Source organism: Monocercomonoides exilis (genome assembly GCF_001643675.1).
Source record: "Monocercomonoides exilis strain PA203 chromosome Unknown scaffold12-1864167, whole genome shotgun sequence".
Taxonomy (NCBI): domain Eukaryota; phylum Preaxostyla; order Oxymonadida; family Polymastigidae; genus Monocercomonoides; species Monocercomonoides exilis.
The window spans coordinates 1,243,686-1,266,374 of NW_027150557.1; the positions used below are offsets into that span (position 1 = coordinate 1,243,686).

Genomic DNA, 22,689 nt, shown 5'->3' on the forward strand with positions numbered 1-22,689 from the left:
TATGCAAAAAATATTGATATATTGTTTTATAATTATTTGTTGTTAAATTATTGAAAATTAGTTAATCAAACCATACTTGTTGCATCAATTAACTGTTTCTTTTGTTATTTCACTCTATTTATTTTTCCAGAAATAGTTGGTCTCACATATCGGAATTGTAATTTTTTTGATTTATAATGTCAAAGCTTGGAGATGATCATGCTGCATATGGTGGTTCTGGTGATGGAGAAATAATATCTGATAAACCGTCAAAATTTGACCATTTTATATTCTTCTCGTTGTATCCGCTTTACGATCAAGTATGAAGCTTTTTTCCTGAAACCTCAATAAGGTTATTTTTGTTTTATTGAAATATTGTTTCTTTTTTAAAAAATGTGAATATTACATCTCCTTGTTTCTAAATTCATATTCGATGATAGACCCGAGACAATGAGCCTTTTTGGGTTGTTCTGTCGTGGATTTTTAGTACTTTACAACTGTTTGCAATCGCGATATGCGGCATCGACTTTAATGGGAATTCTGAAATAAATGCAGTTTGTGACTGTTGATTATAAATAACAATTGCATTTTTCATTTGCATTCTGAACATATCATTAAAGATTTTTGGATTTATGGACTGGAGCTCTTTTATTGGGCTGATGCCTCTTGGATTTATTGTGTTTACAATTGTGGCATTTGCTCTTATTGTTTTATATTTCTTGATGATAGTTATAATAGCAATTACTTTGAAGGTATTCAACATTTCCTTTTTTAAAATTAAAGCAATTATTCATTTTCTATAGAAATTTCTCGTTTCTTCACCGTGGATCAGAACAATTTTTAGACATATTGATGCATTTTTCCATTCATTCTTGTATGCTTTAAAGAAAATTTTTAAAGTCTTAAATGAACATTGTTGTTTATGATTGCTGCTACTGAAAACATTTAGGATGGTTCCGATACAATCTATTCTAATAACATCTGTTGACTGCGTGAACGGATCTTTAAGAGTTTTGCCATCGGAAACTTGTTGGTTTGTGTTATGCTATTCAGTTTCGTTTTTAATAACTTTCGTCTTTTTTTTTTTTTTTGGATTACATGCGAATGGTTGCTTTTTATGGTTAACAACTACTTTTTAGGGTATCAAGACATATCATCCTAACAGCATTTTCTTTGGTATTCTTCATCATCATCTCATTTGTTTCACTTGCACACGCGTATTTCATCGTACGTATTGATCCGAAGCACGGCGGCCTGAACTCGCACTTCAACGGGCTGTTTGCAGCTGTGTACTCGCTGTTCATCACAATGCAGATTCTTGTGATGCGGGTGACGATGAGCGACAGAGGATGGAGGTCGATTCTGACCATCGTCCCAACCGTCGCCCTCATCATCGCCATCGCCGTGATGATGCCGTACTACCACTTCGTCCGCAACGCCTGGCTCGTCGTCTCTTTGATCCTGTATGCCTTTGGCCGCCTCGCCTGCGAGCTCGGCTACTTCATGGGCGGAAACTCTGCCAACTACATCACCCTCTGGGCACTGATGATCTTCGCTGCTGTCGCCTGCTCTGTCGGTGTGGTTATCTTCATGCGGTGGCGGCTCAAGCGGCTGTACCTCCTCGCACCCGATGGCGAACCCCTGTTTGATCCTGCGGCAGACGACGTGGCGAAGCAGCTTCCGCAGTTCAAGTCGTCGATGCTCGTTGAGCTCGGCCTGCGGTTCCTGCAGAGCAAAAAATACAGAACACAAAAGCACCTCAACTTCGCAGACTTGGTGTATCGCCAGGCGCTGCGGAAGCAGCCGTCGAATCAGCTGCTTATTGCACAGTATTCCTTATTCACTCGTGTGTATAAGAAACACTATCTGAAGGCAGACAACCTGCTGAGGCGCAGTCGGGCCATGGGCTCATCTCTGTTCATCCGGTTTGTCACGTTCAGCCACTTCAAAAATGCTGCTGAAGAGAGCAACGGCGGAGAAATGAAGCGGGGCGATGGCGGTGTGTTGGACAGAGACGGTGGGGCAGAAGGTGTGCATCAGAACAGGAGCAATGGTGGAATGGCATCGATGGCATCGAAAAGCTTGCTGGAGACAGCTGAGAAGCACCACCAGGATGCAATTATGTGGGTGAAGGAGTTCTGGAACAACCTCATGCGCCCCAAAATCAACTTTGAGGCGATCCCAGTGCTTTTGATCCGGCTGGTCAACAGCGAGAAGGCAGCGAGCCAGTGCTACGAGGAGCTGCTGGTGATGCACCCAAACAACGTGCAAGTGCTGCGCGGGTACGGCTCTCTTCTGCACGACATCTACCGCGACGAGGATGCTGCTGATGTGTACTTCCAGCGGGCAGAGCAGATTGAGGAAGAGTCGTCGGAGTCTGTCACACGCACGATGGGCACTGGTGTTGTTGGGGCTGATCAGAAGTCGATGACACGCTCATTCCAAGGCAGCGAGTTCGGCTCGCGCGTGTCAGACAACTCGTCGCTGCAGCGGAACAACCGCAAGAAGAAGAAGAAGAAGGCGAACAAGCAGCTCCAGCTGCTCGACCAGATCCAGTCGAGCGAGAAAGCAGGTGGTGGGCAGAACAAAAGAGAACGCAACACGATTCCTTTCTACATTCCAATGCAATTGGGTTGCTATATGCTGGTGCTCGTGTGCATTCTGGTCGGCTACTTCGTCACAGGCAACCTTCTGAGGAAGTCGCTGGTGCAGTCAGGCAACATGCAGGAGATTGCCCTCGTCTCCACAAACATCGGCCAGCTCTGCCTTTACTCCAAGCTCTATCTCGCACGCTTTAGCGGTTTGTACCCCGCAGGCGATTTTCCTGCCTGGTTCCCGTCGATCCAGATGCTCAAGCAGAAGTTCGCGACGCTGAGCCAGGCGCTGATGAACCAGCTAGTGACTGTCTATGCAGACTCTTATTTTGAGCCGTGGGAGCTGCAGGATGCACTGCTTACGATGACGTCATACGACGATGCTGGCAATTTGAAGTCGAATTATACTGTCACCCGTGGATTGTTTGATGCTTATCGGTCATTCGCATATGCTGCATATGATTTGGGCTCTGAGAATCTCCTTCCGAATGCAGTGTATGCGCGTCTGGCGAATGTCATCATCAACTTCCCCACAGTCATCCAGGAGTCTGTGAAGAGAGCAAGCCGGCAGTACAACACGATGCTCACCTCTGCGCTGAACACGACGAACATCATTGTGATCATTGTGGATCTTGTGATGTACATCATCTGCGTGCTCCTGTCTGTGTTTGTGGTTATCCTCGCCTTCAGCAAGTCGAACACTGAGCGGCGCCGGGCACTGCACTTATTGCTGTCTGTGCCGAAGACATACATCCACCGCATCTCGATGTCGCTGATTGCATCAGAAAACGAGCAGACAGAGAAAGACAGGACGGAGCAAGGATCGCTGGTGGCTTCATTGGATGCGATTATGGAGCCGATTGGGGTGACGCACGCGATGACTGACCGGATTAGTGGGGAAGTGACTGCAGATGCTGTTGAAGAGTACGATGCACAGAAGGAAGAGATGGAGTCGAAGACAGACAGAGAGAAGTGGGGCGAGGGCCATCTCGGAACATCGATGGGGCAGCCAGGAAAGGGGAGGCAGATGTCTGTGTCTGCGCTTCCAGCGCTGGATGAGAATCTGCCACAGCAGAATATGGAGCAGGTACAGCCGATGGTGCAGGTGACAATCCACCCACCGCAGATGGCTGGGGAGCATACAGAAAGATTCGAGGAAAATGGGGCTTCATGCGAAGTGGAAGAGAAAGATGCAAAAGAAAGGCGCACTTCAGAGAACGACAAGATGATGATTTCGAAGCTGGAGACAACAATTTCTCCGAACAACTCTGTTAATTCTCCGACTCCTCTATCTCCTCCTCCGTCCAACCCTACTTCTCCCATGACATCCACCACTCCTATCATCTCCCCAGCCTCTTCGTCTATCCAATCAGCTCCTTCTGTTAAGCCCTCGCCACAGCCGAAGAAAACAGCAGGAGCACAGAATGCCAATCAAGCAAAGAAGGACACTGCACCTTCGACTCAAAATGGAACTTCTGAACATAATTCAAAGAATGCAAAGGAAAATGAATCCAAAAAGATTGTTCCGCAGGCTGGGAATGGTTCTGGAACTGAGAGCAAAGGCAACAGCCCTCCTCCAGCAAATACAGCTGAGACTGACAAAAAACAAATGATTACTCAAATTAAACCACTTCAGATTCCTTCTGTTATTCCTACATCAAGTCCAATCCGCGGAACAGTCCAATCACAATCACTTCCACAGCTTATTCCCTTAATGCCAATGACCTATCAACAGCACGGTGGATTCACTTACGGTGCTCCTGGAGCATCACAGCAGCAGTTGCAAATGAAGGAGAATGGAGAAGCATGGGGGCCAATGACAAACAACGGGATTAATCTACCGGCAAATGCGCTGGCAATGCAAAGGAAAGCACAGTCATCGCAGTATCTGATGCAGCATCCGCTGGCACCGTCGCTTATGGGCACAGAACAAGTGGCACTTGGGCAGATCCAAGGAGAAGGTAGCGCAAACTTCAACAATTACATGAAAATGAATATGATGAACGGGACGAAGAGAAACAGCGATTTCACCGATCGCACACCGTTTGGTCCTGGTGGTGTGTGGTCAGAAGAGGAGAGTGATGGGGTGTTTATGGGGAGACACAAACCGAAGGCTGACTTGAGGGATGCAAAGGTGCAGGAAATGATGAGGATGGGCAAGCGGAAGGGGAGAAGAGACGATTCTTCATCAGATTCAGAGTCAGACAGCTCTGATCGACATCAGCGCCGTCACCGCCACCATCGCCATAAGAGCAGAAAGTACCCAGATCAGAAGCAAAATGGGGAATATGACAAGAAACATAGGGGAAAAGGCGGGAAAGAGACAGTCACTCAGCCTCCGCTGGTTCAACAGCAGCAACTTGCAGCACAGAACTTGGTGATTCAGCGAGCAGCAGAAGAGAGCGAGATTGATGCGCATCTGAACGGAGCTGTGCGGAACCAAATAGCAGACAACGAGTGGATGGAAGCTCTTGGTAAATCGATCGCGAAGACGGCAGAGTCGTACAAGAGGCTTCCCAGTGCGATTACGAAGAGCCTCATCATTCGTACGTGCATTATGGTTGCAGTGCTGACAATTGTTGGTGTTGTGTTTTCCATTCTGCTTTTGACTTCGATGCACGATGTGAAGACGATCTCTGCCTCGCTGATGCTGGCTGGCTTCCGAGAGGTGCAGTTCTACCAGCTGGCTGTGTTTATCCAGATGCTTGCATTCTACAAGAGAGACATTCCGCTTGACCCGCACTACGAGCTGAACAAGTCGCTGTGCACAAGCACTGTCCTCTGTGACTTCACTCATTTGTCGGGTGATGTGACAGCGCTCAAGAAATTGACTATGGATTCCCTTGCGATGTTCAAGGAAATCACCACCAGTGTGAATGCAGGGCGGAACGGCAAGACTGGATGGACAAATGACTCGAAGCTGGACTTGGCTACTGAAGAATGCATTCCTGAGGTTTCATTCCTGCAAATATCTGATGGGAATTATAAGTGTCCATTTGAGAATTCTGCCCAGTGCTCAGATCCAGGGAGAATACAAAGCTACACCAAATATGTGGGTTATGACATGTTATCTGCGCGTTTTGAGCGAAAGATGATGCAAATTGATATCACCACGTCGGTTGACGATCCTCTCGACATTTCATCTGAGAACTACGGATTTGTCACCACAGCAACAATGAACGATATTGCAGCCATCTATCACGTGTACACAAAGGGCTATCAGAATGCATTCAGTTCTTCTGTGGAAACATTGCTATCAATCTCTGTGACTGCTCTTTCTGTTGAGATCGTTGTTCTTGTTGCGTGCTTCTTTGCATTTGTGATTCCTATCAAAATGTCTCTCACTTCAATAGAAAGATACACAATTCAGCTGAAAACGCTTATTCCAGACAATCTTACAGAGCATCTGGCGTTAACTCCTGAACAGCGCACGGGTGTCACTCAAATTGACTCTGGAAGAAAGAAGCTGTTTGAGGTGCTTACGCTTCTTTATGACGCTGTCATCTCATTCTCCTCAAAAAGCGAAATAAAAGCTCTTTCGGTGGAGTTGCTCCAACAGACTAAGACTCAGTTTTCTGCAGAGGAGAAGCTGATGCTTGAGTCGCAGTATGACACTGATGATTATGAAGCGCATAAGAAAGATCATCTTCGAATCAGACAGAGAATAACATACTTGACTGATAATATAACTGCAGGGAGTGAGGTTGTAGCGTTCGGTTCGATAAACATTCTTGGAAATATTTTTGCTGAACATTTCAGCACATTAGACAAGACGTTCGGAGGGTTTTATGCGAAGGAGATGGGATTGACTCTGGATGACGGAGATTCTGATGATGATGATGATGCTGCTGATAACATTGATGAAGCTGCTGCGATGATGTGATATGTTCGTTGATAGGGAAATGATTTAATTTGTTGAATTCAACATCATTTCATTTTGTTGGTTTTCGTTTTATTTACTATGATAAAGCTGCACTTATAATATCTCTTGTGATTGGTAATTTTTTTATATGTTTGAGGAGATATCATTGTGTCATACGCTTTTCTAAGTAGTTTTATTTCTCATTTTTAGTTTCTGTCCTTTCATATTTTTTTTTTCATTATTTCATTTAAATCATTTTTAATTGTAACACCATATATGTATTTTCTTTTTAAGATTGATTGTTTGTCCTATTTGTTATTTGATCCTAAAAATTAATCAGACTTTCCATTTTATGTATCATTTTCGTTGAGGCATCATTTTCATGTTATAAATATATGTTAGCATTTCTTGAATTTCTTGTTATTATTCTAAAATTGTCATTTCACATTAAATTTCCTTATTTAGTTTAAAATTATCTTATTTTCCGTTTTCACACATTCATGAGTACATGTTATTTATAAGTTCTTGTCTTGTTTTTTATTGGTTTGTTTGTTTGTATGTTTGTTTGTTTGTAAACTTATGTGTCAGCTTCTTACAGAGTAATGTCAAATGATTGCGTAATTTGACTTTATGATTCCGACAAACAATCCTTTCATGTTTTGTTTTCTTCTTATATGTATTACAATTCATATGTAGCTTTCAAATGTGTTCAAAAATTCTCTTATAAAAATAATGATCATTGTTCAGCAACACTTAATAATTTTTTTAAAGAATCTTTTTTATTTTTCATTTCATACAAAACTAATTTTTTTTATTTGTTTATTATATTTTTTTCTCATGAAACTTTTTAATTTTTAATCAATTGATTTTATACAAATTTTTATGAAGAAAAGAGAAATGTTGAAAATTGATTATAATTTATCGGAGTTATCGTAAAAGTCTTTCTTTTTCGCAATAATAATGAAAAAACATAAAGATATATTTTTCTTCACAATTAAAATCAGAAGTGAAAATTTCGATTTATAATTTTATATACAAAAACACAAAAAGCAAATTTATTATGATGTGTGCGAAAACCCGAACATTTGCAAAAACCCGCACTCTTTGGATTTTTGGAAACATCATAAAATTTTTTGTATTAAATTAAAGTCTTTTTTAATAAACACAAGAAATTATGAACGAATTTTTAATAAGAATGAAAATGCATTTATAATAATGGGAGAAAATCCATATTTAATTCTCAAAAAGCCAAAAATATTGCAGAAATCAGTCAATTGAAAATATCCAAATTTTTGAAATGCAAAAAGTGAAGACAGGAAATATGAATAATTCCAGAAAAGAACATTTTCGAAGAAACAGAGCATATAGAATGGAATCTCGCGGTGAGATATCTGGTATAAATGGAAGGCCACGATATTTGACAAAGGAAGAAGAAGAGAAGCTTGTTCAAATTATATTGAATTGGCACAATGTTTTGAAGCAGCCATCAATTTATGACATTCCTTTTTTAGTATGATTTTCTAATTTTGAAATTTTGAACTTTTTTTCCCAATCAAGGCAAGACAAATTCGAATCGAAAGATCTCCGGCCTCTTCTGAATATATCGAAACACCGAGTTTAAGATGGGTTTACGATTTTTTATCAAGGCAAAAACAATTGCGCATAATAAATCCAGTTCGACTTGATCATGCACGCTTGAGAGCATCGTTAAAAGAAAATATACAGTCTTTTCTTTCTCATTTGCGAACTTTGATGCTAAAGAAAAAATACCATCCTTCATTAATATTACAATTGGACGAAACAAGTTGTCAGTCCAATTGTCGTCATCATAGGAAAAGAATTGCTAATGAAAAATGCAAATACTTGCCATGTTTAGAAACACCTCCTCTTCGTCATTTAACTCTTTTATTCATTGTGAGAGCTGATGGATATCATCTCCCCACCCATCTTCTTTTAAGTTCAAAATATGAAAAAGAAATAAACGAACAATGGAATGACGATTCGTTTGTATTGCATTCTACTCAAAAAGGATGGATGACAAAGGAACTGTTTGAAAAAATTATGTTAGAACATGATCTTCTTTTCATACAGAAGCAAAGAAAAATCGTGGAAAGAATTCGACAATATCAATATGAAATATGCCAAAGGAAATCTGGTGAATTGAAAACGAAAGAAAAAAGGTCAGAAAATTGCGAACAGAAAATGAAAAAGAATGAAACTGGTGAAAAAACAACACAACAAAATTTTCAAGACGCAGACGATCATGAATCAATAGTATTGCATTCATTAGCTGGATCAGAACTATTTCCAAGAGATAACTCAGATTCACCGACAAAATCCCCAAAATCCAAAGATCAGTGTGATAATGAAAAAAGTCACAAGGAATCCATTTCTTCTGACAAACTGGAACTTTCGAATACAATGTGTTCGGAAGGAGATCGAATTCAATCGTTGCAGCAACTGCTTCAATCCGCATCTGACACTTCAAAAGAATTTTCAGAGTGTGAAAATTCTATTCGAATGAAAAAGAGTTTTCAAATTCCATCAGATGGATTTCCTAAAGTTGATGTTGGTGTAATTTCAAACTTTCATGATGAAACTCATTCAAATTGTTCTGATGAAGGAATATTTCTATTTGAAGAAGACGATAATAGAGATTGGTGGATAAAGAATGACGTTCATCTGCCGAAAGCAAACTTATCGAAAAATGAAATAACTCAACATGAAAAAATATCTGAAGAAAAAACAAGCCATTCATTTCCTTCTGCTTTAATTATTCTTGATGGACATTCTTCAAGACAAAATATCCAGCTGTGGAAAAAGTTTTCTGAAGAAAACGTGGATGTCGTTGTGCTACCAGCACACACATCCCATATCCTTCAGCCACTTGATCTCGGACCTAATGCGGCACTCAAAAAGTAATTGAAAAATGTTCGAAATGAACCAAGTGTGAGCAAAATGAAAACAGAATTTTTACCTTTTGTCCAAGCCATCGCAGATTGCTCTTATTACGCGATGGCCCCAAGAGTAATACGGCATGGGTTCTACGAAGCTGGAATAACGTCTTCTCGAATATCCCACGTACTGAGGCGCACTTTGGATTACTTACCTTTCGGCGTAAAACCGGCTAGACAGACGAACCGATGGTCCATCTCTGGTAAACTAATTACATCAACAGCAGTTCTGAAGGAATGGCAAGCTTTTGAAGAGAAAAACCCTATTTGTGATGATGAAAGAGTTGAGAATGTTCACATAACAAATATTAATCAAAAAACGATTAAAAATAAAAAGGAAAGACCTTCATCTTCAAAAATAACTTCTACTGATTCAAAGCTTTCAAACCTCACTTCAAACGAAAACACAAGAGAAGATACTGAGTCTGACGATAACTCATATTCAACAGATTTCGAATCAGATCCAACTGATTCACAAAAAGGGGAAGAAAATATTTTAATCGTTCATGTTTTCAGAAGAAAAAACAAACAGAAAAGATTTATTGTGTGCCGGTCAGATCATTTGGATGAAGCAGATGGTCGAAAACAAGTTTCTGATTTGTCAAGTTCTTCTAATTATTCTGAAGAAGAATCTTCAGAAACTGATCATCATTCTGACAGCTTAAACAAATCGAAAGAAAAGAAAAAAAGAGATCTAGACAGCAGCGAATATATAGAAGAAGATCTTTCATCAAGCAACGAAGAAGAAGATTCGGATGGGAAAAAATTGCACAAAAAATATTCCATGAGATCAATGAAAGGTTTGCCCAAAATGTTATCCGAGCAATATATTCTTTTTACGGATTCTGATGAAAGTAAAAATAATCCAAAGAAATGATTTGTGAGAAATAAACTATCGTGAAAAGTTGAAAAACATAACAAATCTTTTCAATCTCTTCATATCAAACAATTATCATTTAGGAAATCACTTTGCAATTTTATTGTCAAACATTTTGTTTATGGGGTTGTTTCCAACAATAAGTTTCAATAATTCTTGATAAAGAATCAGGATAACTCTATTTTTTCTTTAAAAGCAAGGATAAGCATTTTCAATGAAAAGAAACAATAATTTTAAGAAAAAAAAAACATTTTATAAAAAAGAAAAACAAAAGAGAAAAACAATATATTTCATTTCCAGATTAAAAAAATAAATCGCATATTAGTCAATGTGCTAAATTTTTCGACAAAGAAAATAAGTGATCCACAAACCTGCAACAATAAAAATAAACTTATTTCATTGAAAAACTTGTCGAATAAAATTCACTACAAATTGTCGTGCTATTGTCTATGAAAAGAGCAAAATATAATTTTTTTGATATCAAAATCAAAATCAAACACGAAGAACAAACCACATAAATGCGGTTCTTCAAAGTTGAATAATTTCTGAAACGTTGTTTGATTGAAATAATTTTATTATGGGCTTTGGACCCATTGTTTTGATTGAAAATAATGTGATGATCGTAATTATGATAAATCTGCAATTTCATTTCCATTTGAAGTTATAATGCAATAATGGTATTCTATGGAATCTCATCTATTTCATCTATTGACTTTTTTCATATTTTTTTCAGCTTAATAAGAAAATAAGATAAATGTTATTATTTTCCTATTTTTTTCATGTTATAGAAGTAATTTTAAATGTTTCGCTGTAAGAATGTATTTATATTTTCAATTAATTCTTTGTCATTTTATTATTTGAGAAAAGATTTCAATTTTTCTGTTTTTTTCACTTCACAAGACAAAAAGACGTCAAAGACAAAAATTCTTAAAAAATTGAGTGATATTTGTTGCAAACAAATAAAGAATGAAATCATTGAAAGATAACATCAAAATAAAAATGAGAAGTTTCAAAATTTTTCTTCAACTGAAAATTGAACCAAAATAGTTAATTATCAAGAATAAAAATGAATTTTTGAAAACAACATTGAGTTTTAACAAAAATAAACATCATTTTATCAATTATCAACAACTTTTTTTTTATTCAAGATGATATGTGCGGGTTTTTGCAAAGGTTCGGGTTTTACACCATACTATTAGTATTTTATTATTCTTTGTTTGATTCAGAATTCGCATTGCTCATTTATATTTTTGCAATCACAATTTTTCACATTTGCTGCAGTTCATTTTTTATTTTTTATTTTCTTTGAATAGTTAAATGTTTCTCATTTGTTGTTTAATCACTTTTCCAAATGCACCATTTTTTTTGTGTTTTGAAAACTCATTCACAATGAAATGACTTTTTGTTCTATTTGTTTATTTTTTATCGAAATTATTCTCTTTCAGTTTTAAAAAAAACGATAATTTCTTTGTGACAGACTGTTTATTTTCATAATGTGAAAAAAGAGCTTTTCAAAAATGTTAAATGTTATTCATTTAGATGGAAATATTAATTTTGTCGATTTCAATTTTCGTTCAGTTTTCATGTTAATATCAAAATCTGCCAAAATCATTATCATTTCTGTAATAAGAGAATTTTCTTAAACCAGTTGAAACAGAAAATTTTCAATTCGTATCTAATCATTTTTTGTGACTCTATTCGATTGTGATTATCAGCAAGGTGACTTCAAAGAATGTTTAAATACAAATATCGAAATAATTAAAAATGTGAAGAATTTTTCATACAGTTTGTTTGTTATTAATGTTGATCTGTCCAAAAATAATGTTGATTAAACCGAAAGTTAAAAAATAAATACTTAGACATCACTTAAAAGTGGATAAAAAACAAAAACAGAAGAATTAACAAACAGGTTTTTCAAGGATTGTTTCTAAAAAATGATAAACACTTGAGAAACAATTAATGAAAATTCATGCGTAGCATTCAAGTTTTCATTTCATCTTGATTGCTTCTTTGTGTTCGGAGTTTGATTCTATTTCTTTTTTTCTTGATTTTTTAATAACCTTCAGTTTCTAATACCATCGTTTAAAAACCCTAGAATTTTTCAAAAACCCGGAGAAGCCTTATTAAAATATGCTTTCAAACTTTTTCAAAACAAGGATCCCTCAATTATTCCAGCAACACAAACCAACATAAAAGCAGGTATGATTTATATATCAATTGAAATCTTATTTGTTCTTTCTATTTTTATTGAGTTGAATGGTTTAATCATAGAAGGATTTCTAATTACTTTTTGGCTTTTTACAATCGAAAGTTTGAATTTGTTGTTTGTTTCTTATATTTTCATGCAACTTGTGTTTGTTCGCAAATAAAATTGCTTATATTCAAAACTCTATTCCTCAATTATTAATTTGAATTAATATACTTTAATTATTTCTATAGTATTAGACTTTTCTGAAATGAGAAAATAATTGTTTTATGAATAACGAATTAAAAAGGTTTTTTTCATGATAAAAGCACTTTTCAAGGATTTGAGTGAGTTGTAATTGTTTGTCGTTCAAATCGATGAACAATTGTTTGAAGAATGTTCGTCATATCTTCGATATCTTGCTTTGATTGAATGTGTCGTCGTCATAATCGATCCTCAAGCATTTTCTTTTCCATTTCATTTTGTCGCTATTTCTCCTGCAACTGTTTTTTTTTCTCCATTTTCTCTTCTTTCTTTTCTTTTCTTTTCAAATCCAATAAATCTTCTCTCGATTGTTTCTTTTTTTCTTTTCGAAAAATAGAAGCACAGTTGATTTCTTTAATCTTTTGAATTGATTCATTTTCACAATATCTTTTTTTTTTCATCTTCAATTTTTTTTTCTTTGGAGAAAATCTTCCGAACAGCTGCTCTTTATTCTCATCGTCATTCAATGATATTTCCTTTTCAAGTGTTACGCTTGTTTTTTCAAGAACCGGAGCAGCTTTGACCGGCCAAACGCCCGTCTGCCTGAATGCATGCTTAATATTTGAAGGTGCAACCGCGGCAGAAAGAGCTTCTGGAAGAATATCAAAGATAGCGGAGCGAAACGCGGAAGAAAAATGATCAGTTGGAGCTTTGAAGCTATAATAATATGTTTTCTTGAATCGTGCAAAAATTGAATTATCGCACGGTTGCAGAAGATGAGTTAAATTCGGAGGAAACTTTTTTATGATGATGTTTTTCTTTTTTGCAACCTATTCAACAGCTTCACTGTTGTGAGAAGAATGATTATCCATCAGGAACATTGCAGATTTCATTCCTCCATTTTTCATCTTTTTTTTAATATAATCAAGCCAATAATCGATCTTTATTTTTCGAAAATTTTTGTTGTAATCCATCCTGAAGATGCGAAGATATAATATATGTTGAACGATGAAAGCATACGAAATTCCACTGGAATTTTTTTCGCAGGCCAAAGAAGAAAAGATGACAAACATGAGCCATCTGCACAGGCACATAAGCACAATGTTGTGTTAGAAGTCTTTTTCGGAGAAGGAGTCGAAGGAGGTTTCTGGTTTTGCAGACATACCACAAGTTTGCAAGAATCCTCACCCAGATGAAGTGAACTTTCATCAAAATTAAAGATGCCTGATGCAACAATTTCTTTCTCATTCACAATCTGCAAAAGTTCATCAAACCACTTTCTGACGAAATCAGAAGATTGGGAAGATATTTTTGCAGTGTCCAATTGCTTTTTAACATTTGATTTCTATATAGAACTTTTCAGAATAACACAGTATGCGGCTGTTAAACTTTGTATTTTTTACACTTCTTCGTCTTTTGAGGATTGCTCCATATACTCCATAGTCTGAAAATATTTTTAAAATTAATTTCTATAATAAAAAAGAACATAAACCAATTTGTGCACGTATTTAACTCTTATTGTTTCACCTTTTGAGAGATGAACAATAACATGGTTCTCGTTTTTTTTTTTTAATAAATCTGGTGTTATTATCGGAGGTCTTCCGTTCACTCCAGCCTGCCTTTTTTGCTTCTCTGCCGCTATTCATCTGTTCCATGAGCCATTTGATATTCTGCCAGAATCAACAGCCACTTTTCTTATTATTAGATGATCCTAACGCAGTGCAAATATTTTTAAAGATGTTGTTTTTAACCTTCTTATTTCAGAGGTTGCCAACTTTTTCCTTTGTTCTGGAAACGACAATTCTTTTACAATAGCCATTAATATGGGTTAGATTTTTGATCATTTTTTTTGAAAGTGAGTATTAATTATGATTTTTGATAAATGTTTCAAAAAAAGGAATCATCAAAGTGTCAAAAAATTGTGAAAATGAAAAATATGATAATTGGAGAATGCTTATTTTTTTTCTTTTTGAGAAATGAATATATTTCAAAATAGAATTTTTTTGACGATGTATATTCAATAGCAATTAAATGTGATTTGTTTTTTTGATATTGCATTAATAATAATATTCAACGAGAAATAATACAATTATTGAAAATGCTTTTTGACTTGATGATCGTAAATAATATTTTTTTGAAGTCCGTGTTTTTGTAAAATTCCCGGGTTTTTTTACGTTGGTAACAGGAAAAAATCAAATTTATATTGTGTTATGTTTCAAACTTCCTGAGAGTGGAATGAGCTTTTAATAATTAAATCATTGTCATCATTTTGAATCAAATTTGAATTGAAGGTTCTGAATCAAATATTTTTTGTTTCACTTGGTTTATCTACAGAAAGAAATTTGCAATTTGGCAATATATTTTGCATTCATGATTTTTATTCAAGGTTTACTTTATTTTTGAAATAATATTCACATTCACTATTATTGTTAGAATTTTTTTCATAGGAATATATCTAACTTGAATTATATCAATGAATAGAGCAATATGAAACAAATGAACTTTTTTATCTTTTTCATTTTTTTATCTATCAATTTTTTTGACTTCAAAACAAAACAAAGAATATTCAAGATTATAATTTTTTCTTTTCTTTGATCAGTGAATATAGAAAATATTAAAACTTGTTGAATTGAAAAATGTTAAAAATTGTGAGTTAAACGTAACAAATCCTTTTTTTCCAAAACCAAAGTCCACACATCGTTTTCCACGTGCATGATTGTTTTTCTAACTACACATGCTGAAATTTTCTGAAAAGTTTGAAGCATTCTCGATATAAAATGAGACTCATCCTCTCATTTCAACGATTTTTCTTCAACTTTGGCTTTCCAAATACCAAAATTATTTTTTTGAAGGATATGGTTAATTTTTTTTTTGTAAACTTCCTTTTGTTTAATTTTCAAATTAAACAAAATTTTCTCATTTTTATCTATTTTCTGTTCCCACTCACGTAACTTCACTATAATGGAAATAACAATATTCTTCAGGTTTTGTTTCCATTTTTTTTAAGTTGCGTGAGTGGGAACAGAAAATAGATAAAAATGAGAAAATTTTGTTTAATTTGAAAATTAAACAAAAGGAAGTTTACAAAAAAAATATGCCATATATAAAATAAAATTAATGTTCATGAATAGAAAATTGTGATCATTACTGATAAAGACTAAATATTGTGTGATTGTTTCCGGTTTTTAAAATTTCAAAACATTTCCAACAAACAAGCTTCAGAATGAGTGTTTGAAAGTTCTTATTGAAGAATATTATTTCAAAATGGATGACCTTTTTTGAAATCATTCTTTTGTTCGAGTTATGATTGATAAAGTAATCTCAATGGAATAAGAAAAAATGAACGATTTCGGTATATTCAAAAAGTTAATGATGCTGTTTCAAAGATTTAAAAATTTTTTACGAAAATCCCATTGAGATAAGAATTTGATCAAAACTCAAATAAAAGTCTGATTTCAAAAAGGATCTGCTCCATTCTTTCATAAAATTTCGCAGCTAATTTATGCCTCGCTTTTCAATCGCAAAAATGAGGAAATCAACATTTTCAAATTTTTATTGTTTTGTCAAAAATAAATGTATTATCTTATTTGTCTGTTAAAATATTTTATAACTGTTCAATAAAATGAAATGTGATATTTAAAAAAAAAAAAAAAAAAAAAAAAAAAAAAAAAAAAAAAAAAAAAAGAAAGTAATGAAAAATTTCATTGAGGAATGTTTTCTTTTATTTCGAATTTCACGAAATGCAACATATTATTGTTATTGTCTATTCTTTTTATTTTCCAAGATTAGAAAAAAAAATTCATCACTTCTGAAAACAAAAAAATATACAGACTCAAATCGTTTTTTTTTTTCCTATTGATTTCACACGTATGACATTCTATTTTCAAAATAATCGTGTGTGTCTGATTTTCAAGTTTTCAAAAAAAATTTTTGAACGATGCACATATTTTCTTTTTTCAATAAAAATAAAGAAAAATCAAATACATATGAATGACTTTTTTCAAAACAAGTCACAATTTGTATTTTGCAAAAATTTGTTGAGCCATTTTTAATAAAAGGTCAGAAATACAAAAATTTCTCTTTTCCTTGAAATTTTTTCATTTGTAATTATTTGAGAATAATGTTGGAAAAAAACAAAAGTTTCATATTTTTTTTGGAATCCTTAACTTTAATAACGAAAAATTGAATAAAAATTTTTTTTCTTTTCAAAAATGAACAGTGTTAGTAAAACATGTGAACATTAATTTTCTGAAACATGAATAAACACCAATTCATCATAAATTATATTTATCAAAAAAATCCAGTTTCATGTTTTTTGTTTTAGGTTGTTTTTATAATTAATTGAACAAAAACGCATTGAACATTTGATAATTTGTAAAATATTACTGTTTTGATTAAAAATTTATGTTTTAAAACAAAAATAGTGTGAAACACACACATGCATATTTTCAAATTAAGGAAACAGAAACAATTGAAAATATTTATCATAGACAAATGGAGATAATTAATATTTGCATATTTCATATCCAAAACTTTTCAATTGTTTTTCAATTGAATTATTTCCATTTAAAACAACATTATCAAAATTTTAATCACAAATTTGTTTATCTTTTTTGAATAAAAAAATATATCTACCCATTTTAAAAAAATTAACTTCTTTTTTACTTGATATTTTTAATAGCAATTGCATTTAACGATGATGAAATTTGTTGTTATTTTACTAATAGATTTGCTTATTATGGAACAAGTTTCAACCAGGGAAACTTGGAATTTATTGGGAGATTCCTTGAAACCTTCAACTTCTGTTGGTCTCTCATATTCTTTTTCGTCAATACCTCATTGTGAAAGATCAGAAACAACAAAAACATCTTTATATAATATTTTTGGGTTATTAGCTTTTCACAGTAAATTTGATTCAACTGCGTTTCAATTTGAAAAAAAATCCGAGCCGCAATTTTACAATGTAAAATGCACCGATAACAAAGGCATTGACAAGCCATTTTTATTTACCCTTAGTCAAAAATCCGTTTTATTTCTCATAAATAAAATTAGAAGTGGATACACATACAACCTTTTTCTTTCTGGAATTCCAGTTGCAATAAGAGAAAATGGAACTCTTGATATCCCATTGGGATATTTTAAAGATGAAAAATGTTATTATTTCAATCACTTTGATTTTTTGTTTACATGGAAAGAAAATGCAACGCCATTTCAATCACTTGATGATCTTGTGTTTGTGCAAGTCATTCCTCGGAGCATTTCAAATAGTGTTTCTTATTTCACTTCACCACAAACAACATCCGTTGCTTCATTAGAAAATCCAATTCCTCTTTATATGGATCCTTCCAAAGAATTGGAAGCGCCTTTCACTTACACAGTAACAAATAAACATGATACAACACACACATCAAGATCAAATCATTATCCAAAACCTTATGGTTCTAAACGCATGTCAGAAATAGATTTTTCTCTTATTAATGTTATTCCATCAATTATCGTGACTATAATTTTGGAAGTTATTGTGGTGTTTCTTGTAAGATCAATAACTAAGCAAGAACTCAAAAAACAATCACAAAATATTCCAAAAGAACGAACAACCGGATCATCATCTTTGAAGTCAACACAACAATCTTCTTCTACTTCTTCTTCTTCTTCCTCACTTGGTGGACCATTTTCGATTGCATCAACTTCACTGCCGTCTGAACCCACACCATTTTCTGCCTCTTCTGCCTCTTCAGACCAAACAGCCACTCTCGATGACGTGTCAATGGAAATATCTATGATGATCGAAGAGAAAGGATGGAAGCAGCTGTGCAACGAAGTGTTTCGCCGTCCAAAAAATTCTGCTTTCCTTTCATCGAACGTTGCTGCTGGACTCCACACCATCGCTTTTTCACTTCTTGCTGTCATTTTGTCTCTTTTGGGACTTCTGAATTGGAATGACCGCACTTCATCAGCACCTACATTGGTCATATTTATTTCCAGCATCGCAATTCACGTGATTGTCGGATTTGCTGCAGGAAGGTTTGAAAATTATCTTTCTTTCATTTAAAAATTGAATTCATTGTTTTTTACCCACTCAATGTGAATTGTTCTAATTGGAAATCAATCAATTATTCTTTGAACATACATACATACATATACATATTTGAAATGCTATCTTAGACTCCTCAAAATGTTCAACCATGCGAACCAATCTTGGTCTCTTCTTGGCAGAAAGCTCCTTTTCCGGCATCCATTCAACACTATCCTTGTCTCTGCTCTTTTGCCTCTTTTGCTTATCTTCATCGGAGAAGCCATCCTCTTAGTTGCTGGAACCGGACTTGCACCTTCATTTTTCACTCTTGGCTTCCTGGCACTGGCATATCTGCTGTTCAGCTACGGAGCAATTCTCCTTGGTGAAGCCAATGGATTTAAAAAGCCTGCAATCACACCTCCAAACAACATCACCACCAACACCATCCCGCGGCTCATCCCGCCTCGTCCGTGGTATGCCACATTTCCTGCATCGTATATGATCACTGGACTTGCACCAATGGCTACTCTTATTGCGCCTCTATGTGCCATTTTCAGGGGATGGACGCCTGTGAGTGGAGGCGACATTGTTCTGCTCTTTCTTTCGTTTGTGGTGTTGCCAGTACTCGCATCTGCCTCGATCTCAATTCTGTTTGTTTTTCTTCAGCTGTCATCTGAAGATCACTCGTGGTGCTGGAGGGCATTTCACTATCCAGCATCATCTGCAGCGTATGTTGCGATATTGTCACTTGTATTTTTGCTTCGCGTCAAAGCTTTGGCGGGGCCGTCTTCTTTCTTCTACTTTCTGGCTCGGATGGGAATTGTGTGCGTTGTTGTATATCAAATGTGCGGATGTGCTGGATTTCTTGGGACACTTTGGTTTGTGAGAAAGATTTACGGTACACTTCGGAGAAACTGATTGCGCTGAAATGATCATGTTTATTATTATATTTATTATAACATATTTGCACCGACAATGAAATTGTCGGGAGAAGCAACTTTATTATTCTAATTCACATCACTCCACATCAATTCATTTCGATGCATTATTTTGTTATATTAACTTTTGAGTATCGAATACTACAATTTTTATCACGATAACTCAATGTTTTTGAAACAAAACAGACTCTCTATCATTTTGTAAATATTTCCAAAAAACTAGTTTTCTTTATGTAAAAATAATAATTACTCGGAAGTAATATTGGTGTTCTAAAAATATATGTGAAATTTTAAGATTCTTAAATTCTCACAATTACAAAATTTTGAAGCTGCATGAATGCGACAAAGCAACATTGCCTTTTTAAAACATCTTCAATCTTTCAGTAAAAGTGCAAAAACAACTTTTTATTCTCAAGCGCATCCAATGAAAGCCTCGAACGCATCATTCGTTGAAAGTGAATTCAAGAATTAAACAAATACCAAACCGAGCCAATATCGAAGTTCAACCATTTTGCCATTGGTCCAAAATAGAGACATAATTTCGCATTGAAATTGTTTTCCGATCAAACACCGTTCCGCTTGGTGTTACAACAGGAGGCAAAGTTGTTGCAGAAGAAGTGTCTAAGCTGTTTGAAGAAGGAGTTGATTTCAATGATGGCGAATTAGATAACGGGGATAAAGGAACGGAAGATGCCGATTGAGATGAAAAAGGATTCATCATATCCATTTCCGAAGGAGCACCAGCTGACAAACAAGGTGGAGAAGGGGTGGTTGAAGATGACGTTGTAATTGCATCGTCTGTAATAACACTGTTTGCTGCTGATTGTGATTGAGATGCTGATAAATCTTCTTCCACAGAAAGTTGTGCAATTTCGTGTGGCTGAGATTCACATCCATAGCATCTTGAAGATTCCAACTTATCGACGAAATTCTCAAGTATTTTGATTGCATAATTCCTGATTGCTTGGTTCTTTGATTCCAGTGCAATCTGCTGAGTGATATCTTTTCCACCACACAAATAAAACTCCCACAGACATGTGTTGTAGTTGAACATCTTCATCTTCCTATCACTTTCAGGATCCAGTTCCTTTTCTCCAAACAACACAGAATTCCTCACTAAATCTGCAGTTGCTTCACCAAACAACAGAAGATGATGAATTATTTGCAACGCAAGCTCAGCCCATTGAACATTATCAGAATTTATGAAATGCGACAGAATTGCAATTACTTTCTTTGATAACAAAATCTCAATAAAGCTTGCCTCGCTGAAAGCAAGGCTGAGTACGATGTGCAACGCAGATGTCACCAAACGACCCGATGCCTCCTTTCCAATTGGAGGTGTTCTCAAAATCTCTTTCCACCCTCTGCTGACGAGCACAGCACACACAGCATCCACAAGTCCAGCATTTACAACTTCTTCAATAAATCTGCTTTCACCTTTGCATATGTTGGATGAAGCAAAAAATGCTTCTTCTAAAAGTTCTTCATCAGGAATGAAAAGCGACTGAGCAAAAAGAGGTATAAAATTTGCAGAAATTAATGCTTCTGTTTGGCTGTTTGCACCGCATGTTATACTTCCAAATACATAAAATAGATTTGTTGCAACACTAATTGGAACATCCTGACAAAAAGAAATCAACATTGGCAATAACCCTTCTGCAATGATAAGCTTTGGAAAAGAAGTGATATAATATATATAAAGAAATAAAAAAATACGTAGTTTCAGTAAAACAAAATGCACACCTGACAATATTTGTTGCTTCCAGTCGTAAGATACCTCAAAGCTAATGCAACTTTTTTCATCACCTTTGGAATGGAACATTTCTTCTCTTTTAATAATCGACAAATCACTCCAAACGCCGGCTCAACTGCTGGATTATTTGCTTGTTCAAATGTAATTATAGAAATTAATTTAGCAATCATCATGCAAATCTCGTTATCTTCTGAATGAGTGGAATAAGCCACCGCACAAGCTAAAGCAGCGCCTTCATCAACAACATAAACGAGAAGATGCCGAAACTCCACGGAAAAATTGCGCAGTCCCCATAATGCCTTGAGAAAAGAAAAGAAGAGATTCCACAAAACAAAGTAATGGAATAAAAAACAAAAAGTTTAAAAAACATTGTATTTTATACAAATAATAAAGCACAAGCATTAATGAAACAAATGACTGATAAAAAAGAAATTATAAAAAATTCACACTTGATGAACAACATCTTTATGCTTTGAACGAGTTAATTTTAAAAGGCTTGCGACAGCTCCCGAATACGCAATGTAATCAATATGTGTTTTCTCGTTTGTTAGTGCAACTAAGTCCAACACGTTTACAGTCACAAAATAAAAAATAATTAAATGAAAATTTATTTAAACAAAAAACCTATATTGCTCAGACACCAAGCAGCATTTAACTTTTATGGATGGAACAAAATTCAATATATTAACTTTTTATTGCTTCCAAAAAAAACAAACTTGTACTGAAGGATTCTCATCTTGATTCATCAAGCGAATAAACGTATGAATTGCGTCAGTTCGAAAAATAAATCGAACATCCCGAGACGTTGCTGAAAAAAAAAATTAAGCAATAAACATAATAAACGCAAACTATTAGAAAGATATTTCTTCAATGAACTAAGAGCGTTACTCATAACAGAAAAATCTGGAGAAGATAACAATTTTATGTTTTCACACATCTGCTTCACCTATTATCAAAAGTTGGAAAACTTAGCAGAGATATAATGAAAGTTAAAAAGACCTCATTTTCTTCTTCCTCTGATTTTTGTCTTGAATCAACAAGTCTGTAATCATGCAGCATATCTTCTCTATTTCTTAAACGAAGCGAGGTTGCCCTGGAATCTTTTTGCATACGAAGAACAGGCTGATCAATTAGGGATTGAAATCTAGACATTCGACAATTTTCTTGAAAGAAAACTTTATTTGAGCTTTTAGGCTCTAACATTTCTATCGATTCCAGCACGAGATTTCCTTCAACTCAACGCAATGATGCTTTAATCCACAACAATAAAAAAATAAAAAATTGTTATTTTCTAATTGATCTGAATTGCTTAAAAATATCGATTTTC

The 22,689-nt window shown here is 34.9% G+C and overlaps 3 protein-coding genes across 3 annotated transcripts; 2 read left to right on the plus strand and 1 right to left on the minus strand.

The window, feature by feature from the left end:
- Positions 1–176: 176 nt before the first annotated feature.
- Positions 177–7,406, plus strand: MONOS_6502 (uncharacterized protein; the record flags this gene model as incomplete). The annotated part of the gene is made up of 6 exons (XM_067876742.1): positions 177–299; positions 420–533; positions 600–731; positions 783–853; positions 929–1,012; positions 1,119–7,406. 6 exons carry the CDS (start codon positions 177–179, stop codon positions 6,454–6,456), a joined length of 5,862 nt encoding a protein of 1,953 aa, XP_067731288.1. The 3' UTR covers positions 6,457–7,406.
- A 9,945-nt stretch (positions 7,407–17,351) lies between these two features.
- MONOS_6722 (putative endomembrane protein 70 protein family) lies at positions 17,352–19,589 on the plus strand (the record flags this gene model as incomplete). Its single annotated transcript, XM_067876975.1, has 2 exons — positions 17,352–18,679; positions 18,821–19,589. The coding sequence occupies 2 exons, from the start codon at positions 17,352–17,354 to the stop codon at positions 19,587–19,589; spliced, it is 2,097 nt and encodes a 698-aa protein (XP_067731289.1).
- A 210-nt stretch (positions 19,590–19,799) lies between these two features.
- Positions 19,800–22,644, minus strand: MONOS_6721 (putative importin subunit alpha-1). The gene is made up of 7 exons (XM_067876974.1): positions 22,362–22,644; positions 22,212–22,308; positions 22,079–22,170; positions 21,987–22,017; positions 21,812–21,918; positions 21,353–21,661; positions 19,800–21,278 (listed from the first exon to the last, which is right to left on the minus strand). The coding sequence occupies exons 1-7, from the start codon at positions 22,563–22,565 to the stop codon at positions 20,112–20,114; spliced, it is 2,007 nt and encodes a 668-aa protein (XP_067731290.1). The 5' UTR covers positions 22,566–22,644; the 3' UTR covers positions 19,800–20,111.
- Positions 22,645–22,689: the final 45 nt, after the last annotated feature.